Here is a 17581-nt window from a genome sequence, read left to right as displayed (position 1 = left end):
TGCATATTTCCAGCATTCATATTTTATTCATTGTCGGCCTCCTGAACAAACTAACACTGGGGGTGCGTAAGGGGGCCTTAGGGGGTATCCCTTGACAGATTTCTGCAGGGTTCTAGGGGCTGGAAGGGTCCAATTAGCTAACCTGAACTTTGATGTTTTTCATCATTGTACATCGGGAAACGGGAAAAGGGCAGCTATTCTACGCCTTATCCTTGAAGTGTTCATCAAATGATTATTGGGGCAAGGTAGAGGGGCCCTAGGGCTATCATTTGCCACTTTCAGAATGGGGCTGTAGTGGCACCACCAAGTGGTTCCAAGTGCAAGGGGCATATTTCCAGCATTCGTTATTTATTCATTGTCGGCCTCCTGAACAAACTAACACTGGGGGTGCGTAGGGGGCCTTAGGGGGTATCCCTTGACAGATTTCTGCAGGGTTCTAGGGGCTGGAAGGGTCCAATTAGCTAACCTGAACTTTGATGTTTTTCATCATTGTACATCGGGAAACGGGAAAAGGGCAGCTATTTAAAGCCTTATCCTTGAAGTGTTCATCAAATGATTATTGGGGCAAGGTAGAGGGGCCCTAGGGCTATCATTTGCCACTTTCAGAATGGGGCTGTAATGGCACCACCAAGTGGTTCCAGGTGCATGGGGCATATTTCCAGCATTCATATTTTATTCATTGTCGGCCTCCTGAACAAACTAACACTGGGGGTGCGTAGGGTGCCTTAGGGGGTATACCTTGACAGATTTCTGCAGGGTCCTAGGGGCTGGAATTGCCAATTAGCTAACCTGAACTTTGATGTTTTTCATCATTGTACATTGGGAAACGGGAAAAGGGCAGCTATTATACGCCTTATCCTTGAAGTGTTCATCAAATGATTATTGGGGCAAGGTAGAGGGGCCCTAGGGCTATCATTTGCCACTTTCAGAATGGGGCTATAGTGGCACCACCCAGTGGTGCCAAGTGCGTGGTGCATATTTCCAGCGTTCATATTTTATTCATTGTCGGCCTCCTGAACAAACTAACACTGGGGGTGGGTAGGGGGCCTTAGGGGGTATCCCTTGACAGATTTCTGCAGGGTGCTAGGGGCTGGAAGGGTCCAGTTAGCTAACCTGAACTTTGATGTTTTTCATCATTGTACATTAGGAAACGGGAAAAGGGCAGCTATTATACGCCTTATCCTTGAAGTGTTCATCAAATGATTATTGGGGCAAGGTAGAGGGTACCTAGGGCTATCATTTGCCACTTTCAGAATGGGGCTGTAGTGGCACCACCAAGTTGTTCCAAGTGCGTGGGGCATATTTCCAGCATTCATATTTTATTCATTGTCGGCCTCCTGAACAAACTAACAATGGGGGTATGTAGGGGGCCTTAGGGGGTATCCCTTGACAGATTTCTGCAGGGTGCTAGGGGCTGGAAGGGTCCAGTTAGCTAACCTGAACTTTGATGTTTTTCATCATTGTACATTCGGAAACGGGAAAAGGGCAGCTATTATACGCCTTATACTTGAAGTGTTCATCAAATGATTATTGGGGCGAGGTAGAGGAGCCCTAGGGCTATCATTTGCCACTTTCAGAATGGGGCTGTAGTGGCACCACCAAGTGGTTTCAAGTGCCTGGGGCATATTTCCAGCATTCATATTTTATTCATTGTCGGCCTCCTGAACAAACTAACACTGGGGGTGCGTAGGGGGCCTTAGGGGGTATCCCTTGACAGATTTCTGCAGGGTCCTAGGGGCTGGAAGGGTCCAATTAGCTAACCTGAACTTTGATGTTTTTCATCATTGTACATTGGGAAACGGGAAAAGGGCAGCTATTTAAAGCCTTATCCTTGAAGTGTTCATCAAATGATTATTGGGGCAAGGTAGAGGGGCCCTAGGGCTATCATTTGCCACTTTCAGAATGGGGCTGTAGTGGCACCACCAAGTGGTTCCAAGTGCCTGGGGCATATTTCCAGCATTCATATTTTATTCATTGTCGACCTCCTGAACAAACTAACACTGGGGGTGCGTAGGGGGCCTTAGGGGGTATCCCTTGACAGATTTCTGCAGGGTCCTAGGGGCTGGAAGGGTCCAATTAGCTAACCTGAACTTTGATGTTTTTCATCATTATACATTGGGAAACGGGAAAAGGGCAGCTATTATACGCCTTATCCTTAAAGTGTTCATCAAATTATTATTGGGGCGAGGTAGAGGGGCCCTAGGGCTATCATTTGCAACTTTCAGAATGGGGCTGTAGTGGCACCACCAAGTTGTTCCAAGTGCCTGGGGCATATTTCCAGCATTCATATTTTATTCATTGTCGACCTCCTGAACAAACTAACACTGGGGGTGCGTAGGGGGCCTTATGGGGTATCCCTTGACAGATTTCTGCAGGGTCCTAGGGGCTGGAAGGGTCCAATTAGCTAACCTGCACTTTGATGTTTTTCATCATTGTACATTGGGAAAAGGGAAAAGGGCAGCTATTATACGCCTTATCCTTGAAGTGTTCATCAAATGATTATTGGGGCGAGGTAGAGGGGCCCTAGGGCTATCATTTGCCACTTTCAGAATGGGGCTGTAGTGGCACCACCAAGTTGTTCCAAGTGCCTGGGGCATATTTCCAGCATTCATATTTTATTCATTGTCGGCCTCCTGAACAAACTAACACTGGGGGTGCGTAGGGGGCCTTAGGGGGTATCCCTTGACAGATTTCTGCAGGGTCCTAGGGGCTGGAAGGGTCCAATTAGCTAACCTGAACTTTGATGTTTTTCATCATTATACATTGGGAAACGGGAAAAGGGCAGCTATTCTACGCCTTATCCTTGAAGTGTTCATCAAATGATTATTGGGGCAAGGTAGAGGGGCCCTAGGGCTATCATTTGCCTTTATCTGTCTGTTTGGCCGTGAAAACTTTAATCTTGTCCTTAACTTTTGGTTTAATGGGACTATGACTTTCATATTTCACGTTTGTACTCCGTATAACAAGACATTTCTTTTTGAACCACCAAATTTGACCTTTTTACCTTGACCTTGGAGTTTGACCTTCTTTCAAATTTTTTAGCCTTGTCCATAACTTTTGAACGGTAAAGGTCAAAACTTCCATCCTTTACATACTCAGTATGTATTCTATGTGACAAGACCTTACATTGGATACTAGTTACCTTGACCTTTGGACCTTGACCATGGAGATTTTTATACTTATGAACAAGATGCGTTTTTTGAAACACTGTGCGCACGGCGGCAAAAAAGTTAAAAAAAAAACAATTTTATAGCATATAGGTCATAGTCAAGGTCACAAAGAACTTGAATAGTGAAGCATGCATACTAAATATGAAGTTTTTATCTCTTATGGTTCCAAACGAGTTATTTTTAGCATATGGGACACAATCAAGGTCACAAGGTTATTGGCCTTCGTGGCACGTGAATGTGCTTCATTAGTGAAGTATACATTTCAAATATTGTCTCTATCTTTCTTCGTTCAAAAGTTATGGCGAAGGTTAAAATTGCAGACAAAAAACTGTATTTAGCGTATACACTGTAGGTCACAGTCAAGGTCACAAGGTCATTGGCCATGGTGGCATTAACCAGTGGTGTATGCATACCAAATATGAAGTCTCTATCTTTTATGGTTCAAAATTTATGGCGAATGTAAAAGTTTGCAGAAAAAAATATTTTTAGCATATAGGTCACAGTCAAGGTCACAAGACTTTTGAACACTTAGGGCTAGTGATATCATACTTCACTTATGTAATCCTTCATTGGATACTATGAACTTTGACCTTTTGACCTTGCAGTTTGACCTACTTTTAAAAAGTAAACCTTAACCATTACTTTTGAAGGGTTAGGCCAAATGCTTTCATACTTTACATATTTAATCCTTGTGACAGGACCTTTCATTTGAAAGCAAGACCTTTGACTTTGGAGTTTGACCTACTTTTAACATCTTTAACCTTCGCCATAACATCTAAAAGGTTAGGTCTAAGGATTTCATAATTTACATATGTATTTTTATGGCAAGACCTTTCATTGTATATCAATGACCTTGACCTTGAAGTATTCCAAACTTGTGAAAAATTTTAATCTTGGCCTACTTTAATATTTTACAATTGTATTTTCAGCGAGAATACCGTTCTTTTGGTACAAATATATTAAATTTGCACTCACAAAAACATCTTGTTTAAATTTGTTATCCTACACATATTTTGGGTTTCCTTTAGCAAAGCATTGACTTTGCCACTATATTTTTATTGGAGGCGGGGGTATCATTTAACGAACTCATTGCTCACAGAGCCTTTTGTTAATTACAGTTATCAATAGCATATCTTTGGTTTGATAATGTCACTACAAAGAGGTTCCTATAATTGGAGCAAGTGCTTTCCTTTGGATCATACTCAAATATATCGTGCCTTAATTATACCCCACCTCCACCGCACCAACACACACACTTAAAAGCAGGAGGGTACGTCTTTGAAGGTAAGACAAACCCCGTGTTCAAGGTCAAAAGGTCATGGTTATTGGTTTCTGCACAAGGCCATGTCTCAAAGATTACATTTGGGAATGCTTTGGTCCTTACCGTTTAAAAGTTATGGCCAAGGTTAAAGTTTGTAAAACGTAGGTCGAACTCCAATGTCAAAGGGTCAAACGACTTGATATCCAATGAAAGGGCTTGTCACAAGGATTACATATGTCAAGTATGAAAACCCTAGCACTTACTTTTCATAGGTTTTAGCCAAGGTAAAAGTTATTTCACAAGAACAGAAATCTTCAAGGCCAAAGGGTCAAGGTTTCAATGAAAGGTCTTTCAACAAAAAATGCATTTGTGAAGTACATGTATACATACGAGGGCTGTCCGTAAAGTTCGTGGACAACATTGATAATTACTGACAAACATTGACAAAATATATGAAACTATTATTTTCATTAAATTCATGTTTCACTTTATAAATATGCAAGTTTTCAACAAAAACAAAGCACAAATAGTTATGTTTTTGCAGATATAAAAAAGACACTCGCTTATACCCGGAGCACTAAAACGAAAATTCTTGACGTTACCCGACGTCAAAAGCGAAATACGAGAACATGTAACTTTTCTCAACATAGTCAGCGTGTAACTCAATAATTGGTTATGTTGTTTTAACAAGTGATAAAAATATGCACATAATGTTTAAGTTTTATTCGTAAAATAATATTTAACAATGCCTGTCTCATATCTTGCAATCATCCAACTTCTGTCCGTGTAAAGACGATTTTATTCACGGAATACGACAAAGTCATGATCACGTTACGAAATTCATTTTTTACAGCACTGTAATCTCGGAATGACGGTCTTCCTTCACGCATGTCATCATGTAAACTGTTCATTCCGTCCAAAAATATTATATGCCACTTAAATACTAGTGAATGACTTCTTTTGCTATATATTCCCTATAGTTTACAGAATGTATTGGTCTCTGTAGGTGTTTTTCCGATGTCTACGCAGAATTTTATCACTGTTCACTGCTCCACCTATTCCGAAAACGTCTCTTTTTTGAACAATTTTGATACTGTCTTAATATGTTCTTACTATGATTGCTTCGCCGTTTTGAAACTGTGAACGTTCAAATTTTGCAGATTTGACGTGATAGCTTCTGGCAACCTCATTATTAAAAATTCTTTCTGATTTCCCCAGAATTTTATAAAATACAAATGAAATTTACAGAGTGATAAATATTTTTTAAATTAAAATTTTGCGGTGCTCCGGGTCTCCATTCCAAGTCTAATTATGAACCCATAATTGTAATTAAACATTTGAAACTGAATAAATTTTTACATTTTTTAATTCACGTTAAGTAAAGGATTAGAAATATGTCAATAATAAATATCAATGACGCAACCTTTGCTAAATATTTAGCTTGTCCACGAACTTTACGGACAACCCTCGTATGTCCTGTTATCTACTGTTTAAAAGATATGATCAAAGTAAAAAATTAGATTTTTTTTGTTAAAGTGTGTTTAACTCGAAGGTCAAGGTCAAAAAGATAGATTTGGTAGTACACAAAGAAAGTTCTTGTCACAAAGAGTACACACGTGAAATATGAAAATCATAGCTCCATTAAATCAAAAATTAAGGACAAGGTTTAAGTTTTGCGGACAAACAAATAAACAGCTAGACGAACGGACGGACACGACAAAAACTATATACCCCCCCCCAAACTTCGTTCCGGGGGGGGATAATAAGAGGTGCAAAATGGCAATATGTAACAAAGATTCTGTAATGGTCTCATACTTTTAACATCGAAACTTTGCATTTTTTAGAGGTGAAGAGATTTTTCAAACGTTAAACTTGATGTGAACTTATAATTAATATCATATAACATAAAATGTATACATATGCAAATATCTAACATTAAAGTGCAAACAAAATGTGATTATGAAACACTGATGCCCCCGTATGGCAACATAGTGAAGATTAAACTTTTTCTGAGATAAAAAGTTAATACATTGGTACCTAAAGTAGTGCCTTCTAACAGGAAATACAATTGCAAAACATGAAAGCCCCATCACCATTTGTTCCAAAGTTATGGTCAGGCTTAAGTTTTTTCATAAGTACAAAAATCTTCAAGATCAAGGTCATGAGGTCAAGTTTAATGGTATCCAATGAAAGGTCTCTCCACAAAGATAACATATTCGAAGGATGGAAGCCCTAGCCCTAACCATTCAAAAGTTATAAATTTAAAAAGAATTTTATGTACGTTAAACTCCAAGATCAAGGTCAGAAGGTTAAGGTTATTGGTACTGAATAAAAGATCTTGTAACAAGAATAACATATGTGGAGGTTGAAAACCCTAACCCTTCCTCTTCGAAAGTTATTTCCAAGGTTGACGTTTTTTCATAAGTCCGGAAATCTCAAAGGTCAAGGTCAAAATTCTTGGTTTTAATGAAAGGTCTTGCCAAAAAGAAGTTATATTTGAAATATGAAATTCCTATTATCTACCAATTAAAACTGAGGGCCAGAAGTAAAAATATGCAATTTTTGTGTAAAAGTGGGTCTAACTCCAAGGTCAAGGTCAAAATGTCAAGGTTTTGGTATCAAATGGGAGGTCTTTTTATAATAATAAAATGTGAAGTATAAAAGTCTAGTACTAACCCCTCAAAAATTATAGTCAAAATTGTATTTTTAAAGTAGGTCAAACTCCAAGGTCAAGGTCAAAGGATCAAAGTCCTTGGTATAAAATGAAGCGACTTCTCACTAGAATTACATTTGTGAAGTATGAAAGCCCTAGCACTTTCTGTTCAAAAGTTATAGCCAAGCTTAAAGTTTTTTCATAAGTACGTAAATCTCCAAGGTCAAAAAGTCAAGGTTTGTGGTATCCAATGAAACATCAAAGTTAAGGTTAGCTAACCGGCATTTCCCAGCCCCTGGGGCCCTTTGAAACTTTGACAGGGGATACCCCCTAAAACCCTTAACCCATCCCCAGTGAAAGATGGTTGAGGTTCCCAGAAATAGAGGACAAATGAATGCTTGAAATATGCCCCACGCACTTGGTACCACTTGGTGGTGCCACTACAGCCCCATTTTGAAGGTGGGAAATGATAGCCCTAGAGCTCCTCTACCTTGCCCCAATAATCATTTGATGAACACTTCAAATATAAGGCATATAATTATAGCTGGCCTTTTCCAGTTTACCAATATACAATGATGAAAAAACATCAAATTTCAGGTTAAGTAACCGGCCTTTCCCAGCCACATCGGGCCCACTGAAACTTTGACACGGGATACCCAGTAAGATCCTTAACCCATCCCCAGTGAAAGATGGTTCAGGTTCCAAGAAATAGAGGACAAATGAATGCTTGAAATATGCCCCACGCACTTGGCACCACTTGGTGGTGCCACTACAGCCCAATTTTGAAGGTGGGAAATGATAGCCCTAGGGCCCGAGACCTTACCCCAATAATCATTTGATGAACACTTAAAAGATAAGGCGTATAATAGCTGCCCTTCTCCCGTTTCGCAATGTACAATGATGAAAAAACATCAAAGTTCAGGTTAGGTAACCGGCCTTTCCCAGCCCCTGGGGTCTTTAAAAACTTTGACAGGGGATACTCCCTAAGACCCTTAACCCATCCACAGTGAAAGATGGTTCAGGTTCCAAGAAAGAGAGGACAAATGAATACTTGAAATATGTCCCACACACTTGGCACCAATTAGTTGTGCCACAACAGCCCCATTTTGAAGATTGGAAATGATAGCCCTAGGGCCCCTCTACCTTGCCCCAATAATCATTTGATGAACACTTCAAGGATAAGGCGTATAATAGCTGGCCTTTTCCCGTTTCCCAATGCACAATGATGAAAAACATCAAAGTTCAGGTTAGCTAACCGGCCTTTCCCAGCCCCTGGGGCCCATTTAAACTTTGACAGGGGATACCCCCTAAGACCCTTAACCCATCCCCAGTGGAAGATGGTTCAGGTTCCCAGAAATAGAGGACAAATGTATGCTTGAAATATGCCCCACGCACTTGGCACCACCAAGTTGTGCCACTACAGCCCCATTTTCAAGGTTGAAAATGATAGCCCAAGGGCCCCTCTACCTTGCCCCAATAATCATTTGATGAACACTTCAAAGATAAGGCGTATAATAGCTGGCCTTTTCCTGTTTCCCAATGTACAATGATGGAAAAACATCAAATTTCAGGTTAGCTAACCGGCCTTTCCCAGCCCCTGGGGCTCTTTGAAACCTATAGGGGATACTCCCTAAGACCCTTAACCCATCCCCAGTGAAAGATGGTTCAGGTTCCACAGAAATGGAGGATAAATGAATGCTTGAAATAAGTCCCACGCACTTGGCACCACTTGGTGGTGCCACTACAGCTCAATTTTGAAGGCGGGAAATGATAGCTTAGGGCCCCTCTAACTTGCCCCAATAATCATTAATTTTGATGAACACTTCAAAGATAAGGCGTATAATAACTGGCCTTTTCCCGTTTCCCAATGTACAATGATGAAAAGACATCAAATTTCAGGTTAGCTAACCGGCCTTTCCTAGTCCTTGGAGCCCTTTGAAACTTTGACAGGGGATACCCCCTAAGACCATTAACCAATCCCCAGTGAAAGATGGTTCAGGATCCCAGAAAGAGAGGACAAATGAATGCTTGAAATATGCCCCACGCACTTGGCACCACTTGGTGGTGCCACTACAGCCCAATTTTGAAGGTGGGAAATGATAGCCCTAGGGCCCCTCTACCTTGCCCTAATAATCATTGGATGAACACTTCAAGGATAAGGCGTATGATAGCTGCCCTTTTCCCGTTTCCCAATACACAATGATGAAAAACATCAAAGTTCAGGTTAGCTTACTGGACCCTTCCAGCACCTAGGACCCTGCAGAAATCTGTCAAGGGATACCCCCTAATGCATCCTACCCACTCCCAGTGTTAGTTTGTTCAGAAGACCGACAATGAATAAAATATGAATGCTGGAAATATGCCCAACGCACTTGGCACCACTTGGTGGTGCCACTACAGCCCCATTTCGAAGGTAGGAAATGAAAACCCAAGGGTCCCTCTACCTTGTCCCAAAAATCATTTGATGAACACTTCAAAGATAAGGCGTATAATAGCTGGCCTTTTCCCGTTTCCCAATGTACAATGTTGAAAAAACATCAAAGTTCAGGTTAGCTAACCGGCCTTTCCCAGCCCCTGGGGCTTTTTGAACTTTGACAGGGGATACCCCCTAAGACCCTTAACCCATCCACAGTGAAAGATGGTTCAGGTTCCCAGAAATGGAGGACATATGAATGCTTGAATATGCTCCACGCACTTGGCACCACTTGGTGGTGCCACTACAGCCCAATTTTGAAGGTGGGAACTGATAGCCTTAGGGCCCCTCTACCTTGCCCCAATAATCATTTGATGAACACTTAAAAGATTAGGCGTATAATAGCTGCCCTTCTCCCGTTTCGCAATGTACAATGATGAAAAAACATCAAAGTTCAGGTTAGCTAACCGGCCTTTCCCAGCCCCTGGGGTCTTTAAAAACTTTGACAGGGGATACTCCCTAAGACCCTTAACCCATCCACAGTGAAAGATGGTTCAGGTTCCAAGAAAGAGAGGACAAATGAATGCTTGAAATATGCCCCACACACTTGGCACCAATTAGTTGTGCCACAACAGCCCCATTTTGAAGATTGGAAATGATAGCCCTAGGGCCCCTCTACCTTGCCCCAATAATCATTTGATGAACACTTCAAGGATAAGGCGTATAATAGCTGGCCTTTTCCCGTTTCCCAATGCACAATGATGAAAAACATCAAAGTTCAGGTTAGCTAACCGGCCTTTCTCAGCCCCTGGGGCCCTTTTCAACTTTGACATGGGATACTCCCTAAGACCCTTAACCCATCCCCAGTGGAAGATGGTTCAGGTTCCCAGAAATATAGGAATGTATGTACAGGGTACGTAATTAATACCAAACGACGGAAAATATCTTATTATCATTGGCGTCGGAAGCAAATTAAAGTGGGGGGCTAAGGGTAAGAAATTTTTTTATACCTCCTAAAAAAACCTGAGAAGCAAACACACACACACACACACACACCCTCTCACACACACACACACACACACACACCCTCCCACACACACCCTCACACACCCTGACACACAAACAAAAACAAGGGATGTGTAATTTCCAAACACAAAAATCCTATTTCGTAGGTATACCTACACAGCAATGTTTAATATCTATACGTAGTCTAACTTTGGAAATAAAAGGTGGGGGTGAGGATTGTGGAGCTAAGCCCCCCTCCCCCTCCCCCGGTTTCGACGGCTATGTCTATAAATCCTAAATCTAATTACACATGCATTTTCTGATTCCTATAGATTGGCCTGGTAGATTTTGAAAATAAATAGACTGTTCTCGAAAAAAATTAAAAATAAATACTTATCCTCGACCAGCAAGAAAAGCTGTCCTTGGATAGTACTTCCAACCCCCAATCACCACCCGAAACGGAGTTTCCCTTTATCTTTGGCTTGTCAAACTTTTTTCAGATGCAAAAAAGTTATCCTTCCCTGACTTACGTGATGATATGAAGAAATCTGAAACGAATTTCTGGTATTTGCAATGAGTTTCTATATGTGTTTTTATTTGGGTGCTTAAGCACTGTGCTATATATCTCTTAGAGAAAGAACAGGTTTATGATGTGGGTTGCACTAACCCGCAATATTGGCTTTATTCTGATTTGTTTGTACATTGACCTAAAGAGAATATCGTCATATATACTGATGCAACAAGAGTGGGTTACGGTCTTGACATTTTTGTATCAGTCTCATGTATCTTAACTAGTTAATTTTCTTTTTTTCAGTGCACGGATCAGAATTCGCCGAATTAACACTTTTTTTATAATGTGTAATACTAATAAATCGGAAAAGTCATGAATGAATCATTATGCATTCTATAGACTTCAATAGGACTTAAACTACAGAAAGCACTTCACCACGACGTCACCACGTGACGTCTATAGTTAGAAAATATGCCTTAATGAAACAGTGAAAAGTTCAATACTACCCCGGGGATAATTAATTTCAATTTGTAATAATACTGACAAAACGTCAGAGTTACTCAAGCTGTAGAAAGCAAAATTATTAAATAAGAAATGAAAGACAATGACAAAAAGTTTTGATTTATTTAAATTGCAGAGAATTTGAGCAAAAAACAGACACAGGAAATAGTGTAGAACAGCATGGAGAATAAAAAATACAGTATGCCAACTCACAAATCAAATAATTCTGTCTTTTTTAATGACTTTACGATCAAATTATCATGTCACTTGATATTTTTTAAATTCGAGAGTTTTGAAGTCTATTCATCTCAATTAAAGCATCGGTTGGTGCTGTTATTGAGGAAGGAGAGAAGTTCACCAAGGCCAATCCTGACAATTTTTTAACACGCGATAAGCCAACATACGCCATCCCCTGTTGGAATATTTTTTTCCCAATGTCCAATACAACACGTTCTAGAGTCATTCCTTGAGCTTTGTGTATTGTAACTGCCCAAGAGGGAATTAGTGGAAACTGTGTTCGAAGAACTATTTGTCCAGTTTTAAGAGTAAAATGTGAGGAAATTGTTGAAATAGCAATTGAGTGGTGTTCCATAGAACTTTGGAAAATAGCTCCAACTTTTGGATCATCAAACTTCACCATTATTTCTGAAGGATTTTCACTTCCTGGTTGTTGTAGTTCAACGTTTTTAAGTTTGAATGCAGTTACTATTCCAGTTGCCCCATTTACCAAGTACTCTGATGACATAATGTTTCTTATTAACATCACTCGCGAGCCAACAGCAAGATTTAGGACTGTTGGTAAACCTCCACACTGTCTATCATCCTTAGGAAGAAGATGTGATGGAACATTATTACTCAAATTATCTGTATTACCATTTACTTGAAATAAATCTTTACTGGAAATTTTAAAAACATGATTGGTAGAATCAGTAATTTTTTGTAATTGGTTCTCATTATATTTTTCACACTGTTTTCTGGTGGGATACAAATGGACTGCACTCTGCCACTCTTCATGTTGGAGATTTACTTTTTGCCTGCCATTGAGTAATTTTATATCTTCATCAGTTATTATGCCAACTCTTGCTCTGTTTAACAATGATGCATAAATACTATCCTCGGATTGTCTGAAGTTTTGTGTTAAGAATTTGACTTTAAACAAAGTCTTCCACAAATCGAATGGAATCATAGATGTTTGTTGAAAAATATATGATCCACAAACTGGCTTAAGCTGCAGCATGTCACCAACACACAGAATACTTAATCCACCAAATGTTTTTTGATGATCGTCAGCGGTGTCCTTAATCTCAGTTAGGCGTTTGTGGATGACTGTAAATAAGTGAGAACTCACCATGCTAACTTCATCTATAATGATTGTGTGAATATGTTTGTAGGTATCACGCAGCTGTTGTAGTTTGGTAGAGGACAGACAAGAGTAATTTGTCACCAAATTTTTGTCCACTGGAATGGATAATGCACTGTGAATTGTTGATCCAGATATATTTGCAGCAGCTAATCCAGTATATGCCAGCAACATGACAACTGGGACATTTTTGTTGCTTAAACGATTTAGATACTCTCTGATAAGTTTTATTAGGTACGACTTCCCCGTTCCAGCACCACCTGTTATAAAGAGATGCAATGGGTTTGTAACAATTCCCGAGTTTGCGATTTGGTTAGAATAATGTTCATGTAGCAGTTGCAAGACTTCTTGTTGATCTTGACCTAAAGATTCAAGTGATGTTTTGAATTGGTCATCAGTCATAGTTAGATATGGAAGAGCTGGAACATTATCATGTTCCACAGGAGTGTTTGTCTGTTCTAGTTGATTGGCCAGTAATGGATTTAATGAAACAAAATGATTAGCTGGATCTTCACACAGATCACCATGGTGCATTGTTGTGTTTGGAGCTGCAGCATTAAATGTAACACCATACAAATTGTCCAACAATTGCAACTGTTGCACTAATCTCCTTACATCCTCTGTGAATTGCTGGAGATGGAGAGATGATGAATGTAACAATCCATGTTTCTGTTTCAATGCCTCTGTGGCGGAAAGATATGGGCAAATCAATTCACTTTCTTTTCTCCATGGAAGATATAAAAAAAGAGTTTGGAAACTTTTATCTTCTAAAGTTTGTTGAAACTTTGAGCTCGGTGTTTTTAGGCAGACTGGTTTTGTTCTTTTATAAATCCATCTGTCAAGATTTAGAAGTTTGTATCTTGTGCGTTGGTTTGAATTTGGTCTTGGTTCCTCTGCAGTTACAATGTATTCAGTCACAAACTGTGCAAGACACATATCATTAAATGAAGGTATTGATGGTCTACTTTGGTAATAGTCTGTAATGTTTGGCAGGAATATTTCTTCTGATGTGTCATCTAAGTTTTCAAGTTCTTGATGGGATTTTAACAACTTCGTGCGTTTTTCAAAGGGAAGTGTATTTACAAACACAACCGAGGAACTTGACTGTACAAGAGGAATAGAACACACAATATAGGTAGCTTCTTGGGCACTCATTTCTCTGTGTGTTAGCAATACATTTCCAAGTTTGAAAAGCTTTCTGGATATTGTCTCAGCAGATGACATGGCATTTAAATTCTTAGCAATTTCCTCCTTCAGATTCATTGGTTCAGCTTTACTAATGTATGCACATATATATGCCGCTGCTCCATATTTAGATCCAATTAATTGAATATCCATGTTTGATTGAAATATTTTCAAAATTTCAGGATTGTATGCATTAACCCATATATCATTCTCTGATCGTTTGGTTTCATAGAAATTTGTGGCATGTGCTGGATCCATGTTCATTTTCAAATGAGTTTCCTCTGACACCGGTTTTGGGAAATGAAAACGGCACAAAGTATTTCTTTTCTGACATGTTTGAGTGTGTTTGTGAATTTGGTATTTCAGTACAAAGTCTCTCAGCTCTTCATCATCTTCTGCAAGAGGGATTACAGTTTTTATATATTTGTCTATAAATGATGCTGCTGATCTTTGACCAGCGTGAGTGTCCAGGTCTGGTGCATTTTCAATCCAGAGTAATGCATGAACATGGGGGGAGCCTCTTTTTTGAAACTCGATTCTGGACCAATAATCTCTCACTTTTCCAAGAGGACCATTTTTCACAAGAATAACATTTCTTAGCAATGAATTCCACCTGTAATGGAAGAAAAATGCAGCAAACACTGGATTTTTACGGAGTAGTTCTTGCTTCTCTTGGTATGACATTGAACTTTGTTGTTCAGAATCGACAGACAAAAACTGTAAAAGTTCTGGCCAGTGCAAATCATTGGCTGAAAGGGTTAAAAAAAATGTTGGTGGTCCTAGTGAGTGAAATCTACACAACAAATCTTGTAAATTGGATTTCCAGTATGCAGCTGTTCCACGTAGAGGTTTCAAATATGAATAAAAATTATCCAATTCATTTCCATTTTGGAAATTCCCATGTCTTATATCTGACATAGTAAGGCGTACCTCGCAATTCTGTGTTGCAGTTGATGCCTTGGTAATTCTTGTTGCAATGTTTGTTAAACTTTGCAGTTGTGATTTTTGGAACATATTGCAGCACCAAAATAAATAAGTTGGATTTTGTCTCCATCGTGGATCCACATTCAATATTCTTGTCTGAAGGTACAATTGTAGTTGTATTTTACCATTTCGTTCAGGTTCATTTAGTCCATTTTTTCCATATGGATACAACTTCACAAAAGCAAGCTCTTCACCATGAGATTCTTTATAAATGTTAAGTGGTACTCCAGTAGCCCTTGGTAATGTTCTCACCTGTGTATTTAAGGATTCCAAAATTTCCCTCCTTGAACTTTCAGTAGGGTAAATATCACTTGGCATCAGACAGGATTCTTCACAAACAACATTTAAATTGTTTTCCGATGAAATTTCACCATCAATGGTATCATCTGCTTGAGTTCGCGTGGGATTATGACAGTTAGTGCTGGAACTCTGTTGATCATCAGGTTGAAAAGTATGTAAATGTGAGTAATCTACCTGAACATTTTCATACAACTTGTTATTATTCTTCAGCCAATGTAATGCATTATAAACATTCATTAGATTTACTGGAAATGACTTAAGTAGATTTTCCTCTCCTGTTTGGTAAGGAATATGAATAGTCACAATGTTTGAATCAGAAACTGCTAATGGTAAAGAACTGTGCAATGTTTGAATATTTTCAGGTAAATGGATTATTTGACCTTTAGTTCCATACTGTCCACCAGGTAGAGTAAATACTGATAAGAAAGCTGAAACTTGTGAAATCAGTCTTGTTTCCACTATGTTTAAACTTTTCAATTCATCAGCCTGTTCTCCTGGATCCATGCAATTAACTATTGCATTTATTGGAAGCTGCTGTTTTTTTATTTTTGTCACACATTTAGCACAAAAGTATACATCAAGTGTAACTTCTAAAGATGTACAAGCCAGATTTTCAAATGCTCTTATCAAGTCTGCATCTGCTGCCTTTACCTTTGGTGAAAGTAACAGTACATGACAGGATGAACAAAATAATTTGCTGCTAACAGGAATTTGTTTTAAAAAAGCATCTCGTGACTTGTCTATGGAACAAAAACGCTTATTTCTGGGTTCATTCTGTGTTGAAAATGATGATGGACAGGATCTTTTTCTTAAATTATTCATGATCCTATTAAAAATAAAGAAATAAAAAAAGTTATCATACAGTCACACAGCAACATGATGCCTACATATTATATAATTTTGTTTGGGTTTAAAGAATTAATTCATGTGCATACAATGAAGTTCCCTTTACACTTCACATTCTCAGATAAGGGACATAATTTGAACAAACATAACTGATCATTTAGGGACTCCGACCCTCAGGCAGGAAGGACAACTCTTTAATATATAATTTAATTCAAAAAGTGTTTAAATTGAGCTAGAAAATTAAATCTTTTCATGCAACAATTTTCATTACAATTTATATGCCTCTCAATGTGCTTCAAGGTTCTTTGAACTTCTCAGAAAGGTTTAATTAAGAGTGTTACTAATTTTTATCCCGAAAAAGCATTTTTAGATACCCATGTTTATTAACATGATATGCTTTGCAAAGAACCTTGAAGCACATTGAGAGGCATATAATGAAAATTGTTGCATGAAAAGATTTAATTTTCAAACTAAATTTAAGGACTTTTAGAATTAAATTATAAATTAAAGAGTTGTCCTTCCTTGCTGAGGGTCAAAGTCCCTTAAAACACAGTTCAAACTTTGCTTATGAAAGTTAAGCAAACAAACATTCTATGGCAGAATGAAGTAAATGTAAATTAAATTTTTAGGTTTTTTTTCTTAATATATTACAGTACTTTAAATATTTGAAAATTTCCAAACTCACATATATAATTATGATAATTATACACTGTAAAATCACTAATTTTCATGAGGGTTTAATTTTCATTGTTTTTAAGTATGGAGAAACCCACAAATTTATGAATACCACAAAATGTTAATTTTCATATGCAATACAATTAACATTCCCCAACCAAGAAATGAGGTACCAGTAAACCAATATTTTTTTTCTTAACCTTCAAAAACTTGACCCCATGAAATTTTGTGATTTTTCAGTATGCAAATACGTCGAAGGATGTAGCTTTTGTCAATGGTAGTAGTTTATGATGTTTCTTTAATAGGCTTAAATAATTTTGCTTTAAAGTAACTAATATCTGCCGTATATTTATTCAAATTATTTGAGGGAGGCTTAACTAAAAAAAATTTAATATTTCAAGTTAAAAGATTGTTTTAAAATCTTAACCAAGAATTTGTCAGTCATAGACATAGTCATCATGACTCACTATATACAGTGGAGCCTCATAAACTTTCATTTGAAACTGCACAGCCCTTGATAGTTGGTAAAGGAACAGTTAATATCCACTGTTTAATGAAAAGTAAGTTGTGATCAAGGTTTGAACCCTTGAGCTTTCAATAATTTCAGATTCATCAATTAGATTGGCTAATTACAGGTATTTAAAACATTCCCTCCTTTCTGTTGTAGAATAACCACGCCACTTTATAGCTGTTATGCACATATTATGAACACATCAA

The 17581-nt window shown here is 38.4% G+C and overlaps 1 protein-coding gene across 1 annotated transcript; it reads right to left on the bottom strand.

Moving 5' to 3' along the window:
• Nucleotides 1-11791: 11791 nt before the first annotated feature.
• Nucleotides 11792-15847, bottom strand: LOC134262426 (uncharacterized). The gene has a single exon (XM_062744820.1). The coding sequence runs from the start codon at nt 15845-15847 to the stop codon at nt 11792-11794; it is 4056 nt and encodes a 1351-aa protein (XP_062600804.1).
• Nucleotides 15848-17581: the final 1734 nt, after the last annotated feature.

The sequence above is a fragment of the Saccostrea cucullata genome, unplaced genomic scaffold (genome assembly GCF_032062105.1).
Source record: "Saccostrea cucullata isolate Sc308-1 unplaced genomic scaffold, CSIRO_AGI_Scuc_v1 ctg2100, whole genome shotgun sequence".
Taxonomy (NCBI): Eukaryota; Metazoa; Mollusca; class Bivalvia; order Ostreida; family Ostreidae; genus Saccostrea; species Saccostrea cuccullata.
The sequence above is the reverse complement of the archived record's forward strand: the minus strand, read 5'-3'. Positions and strand labels throughout refer to the sequence as shown.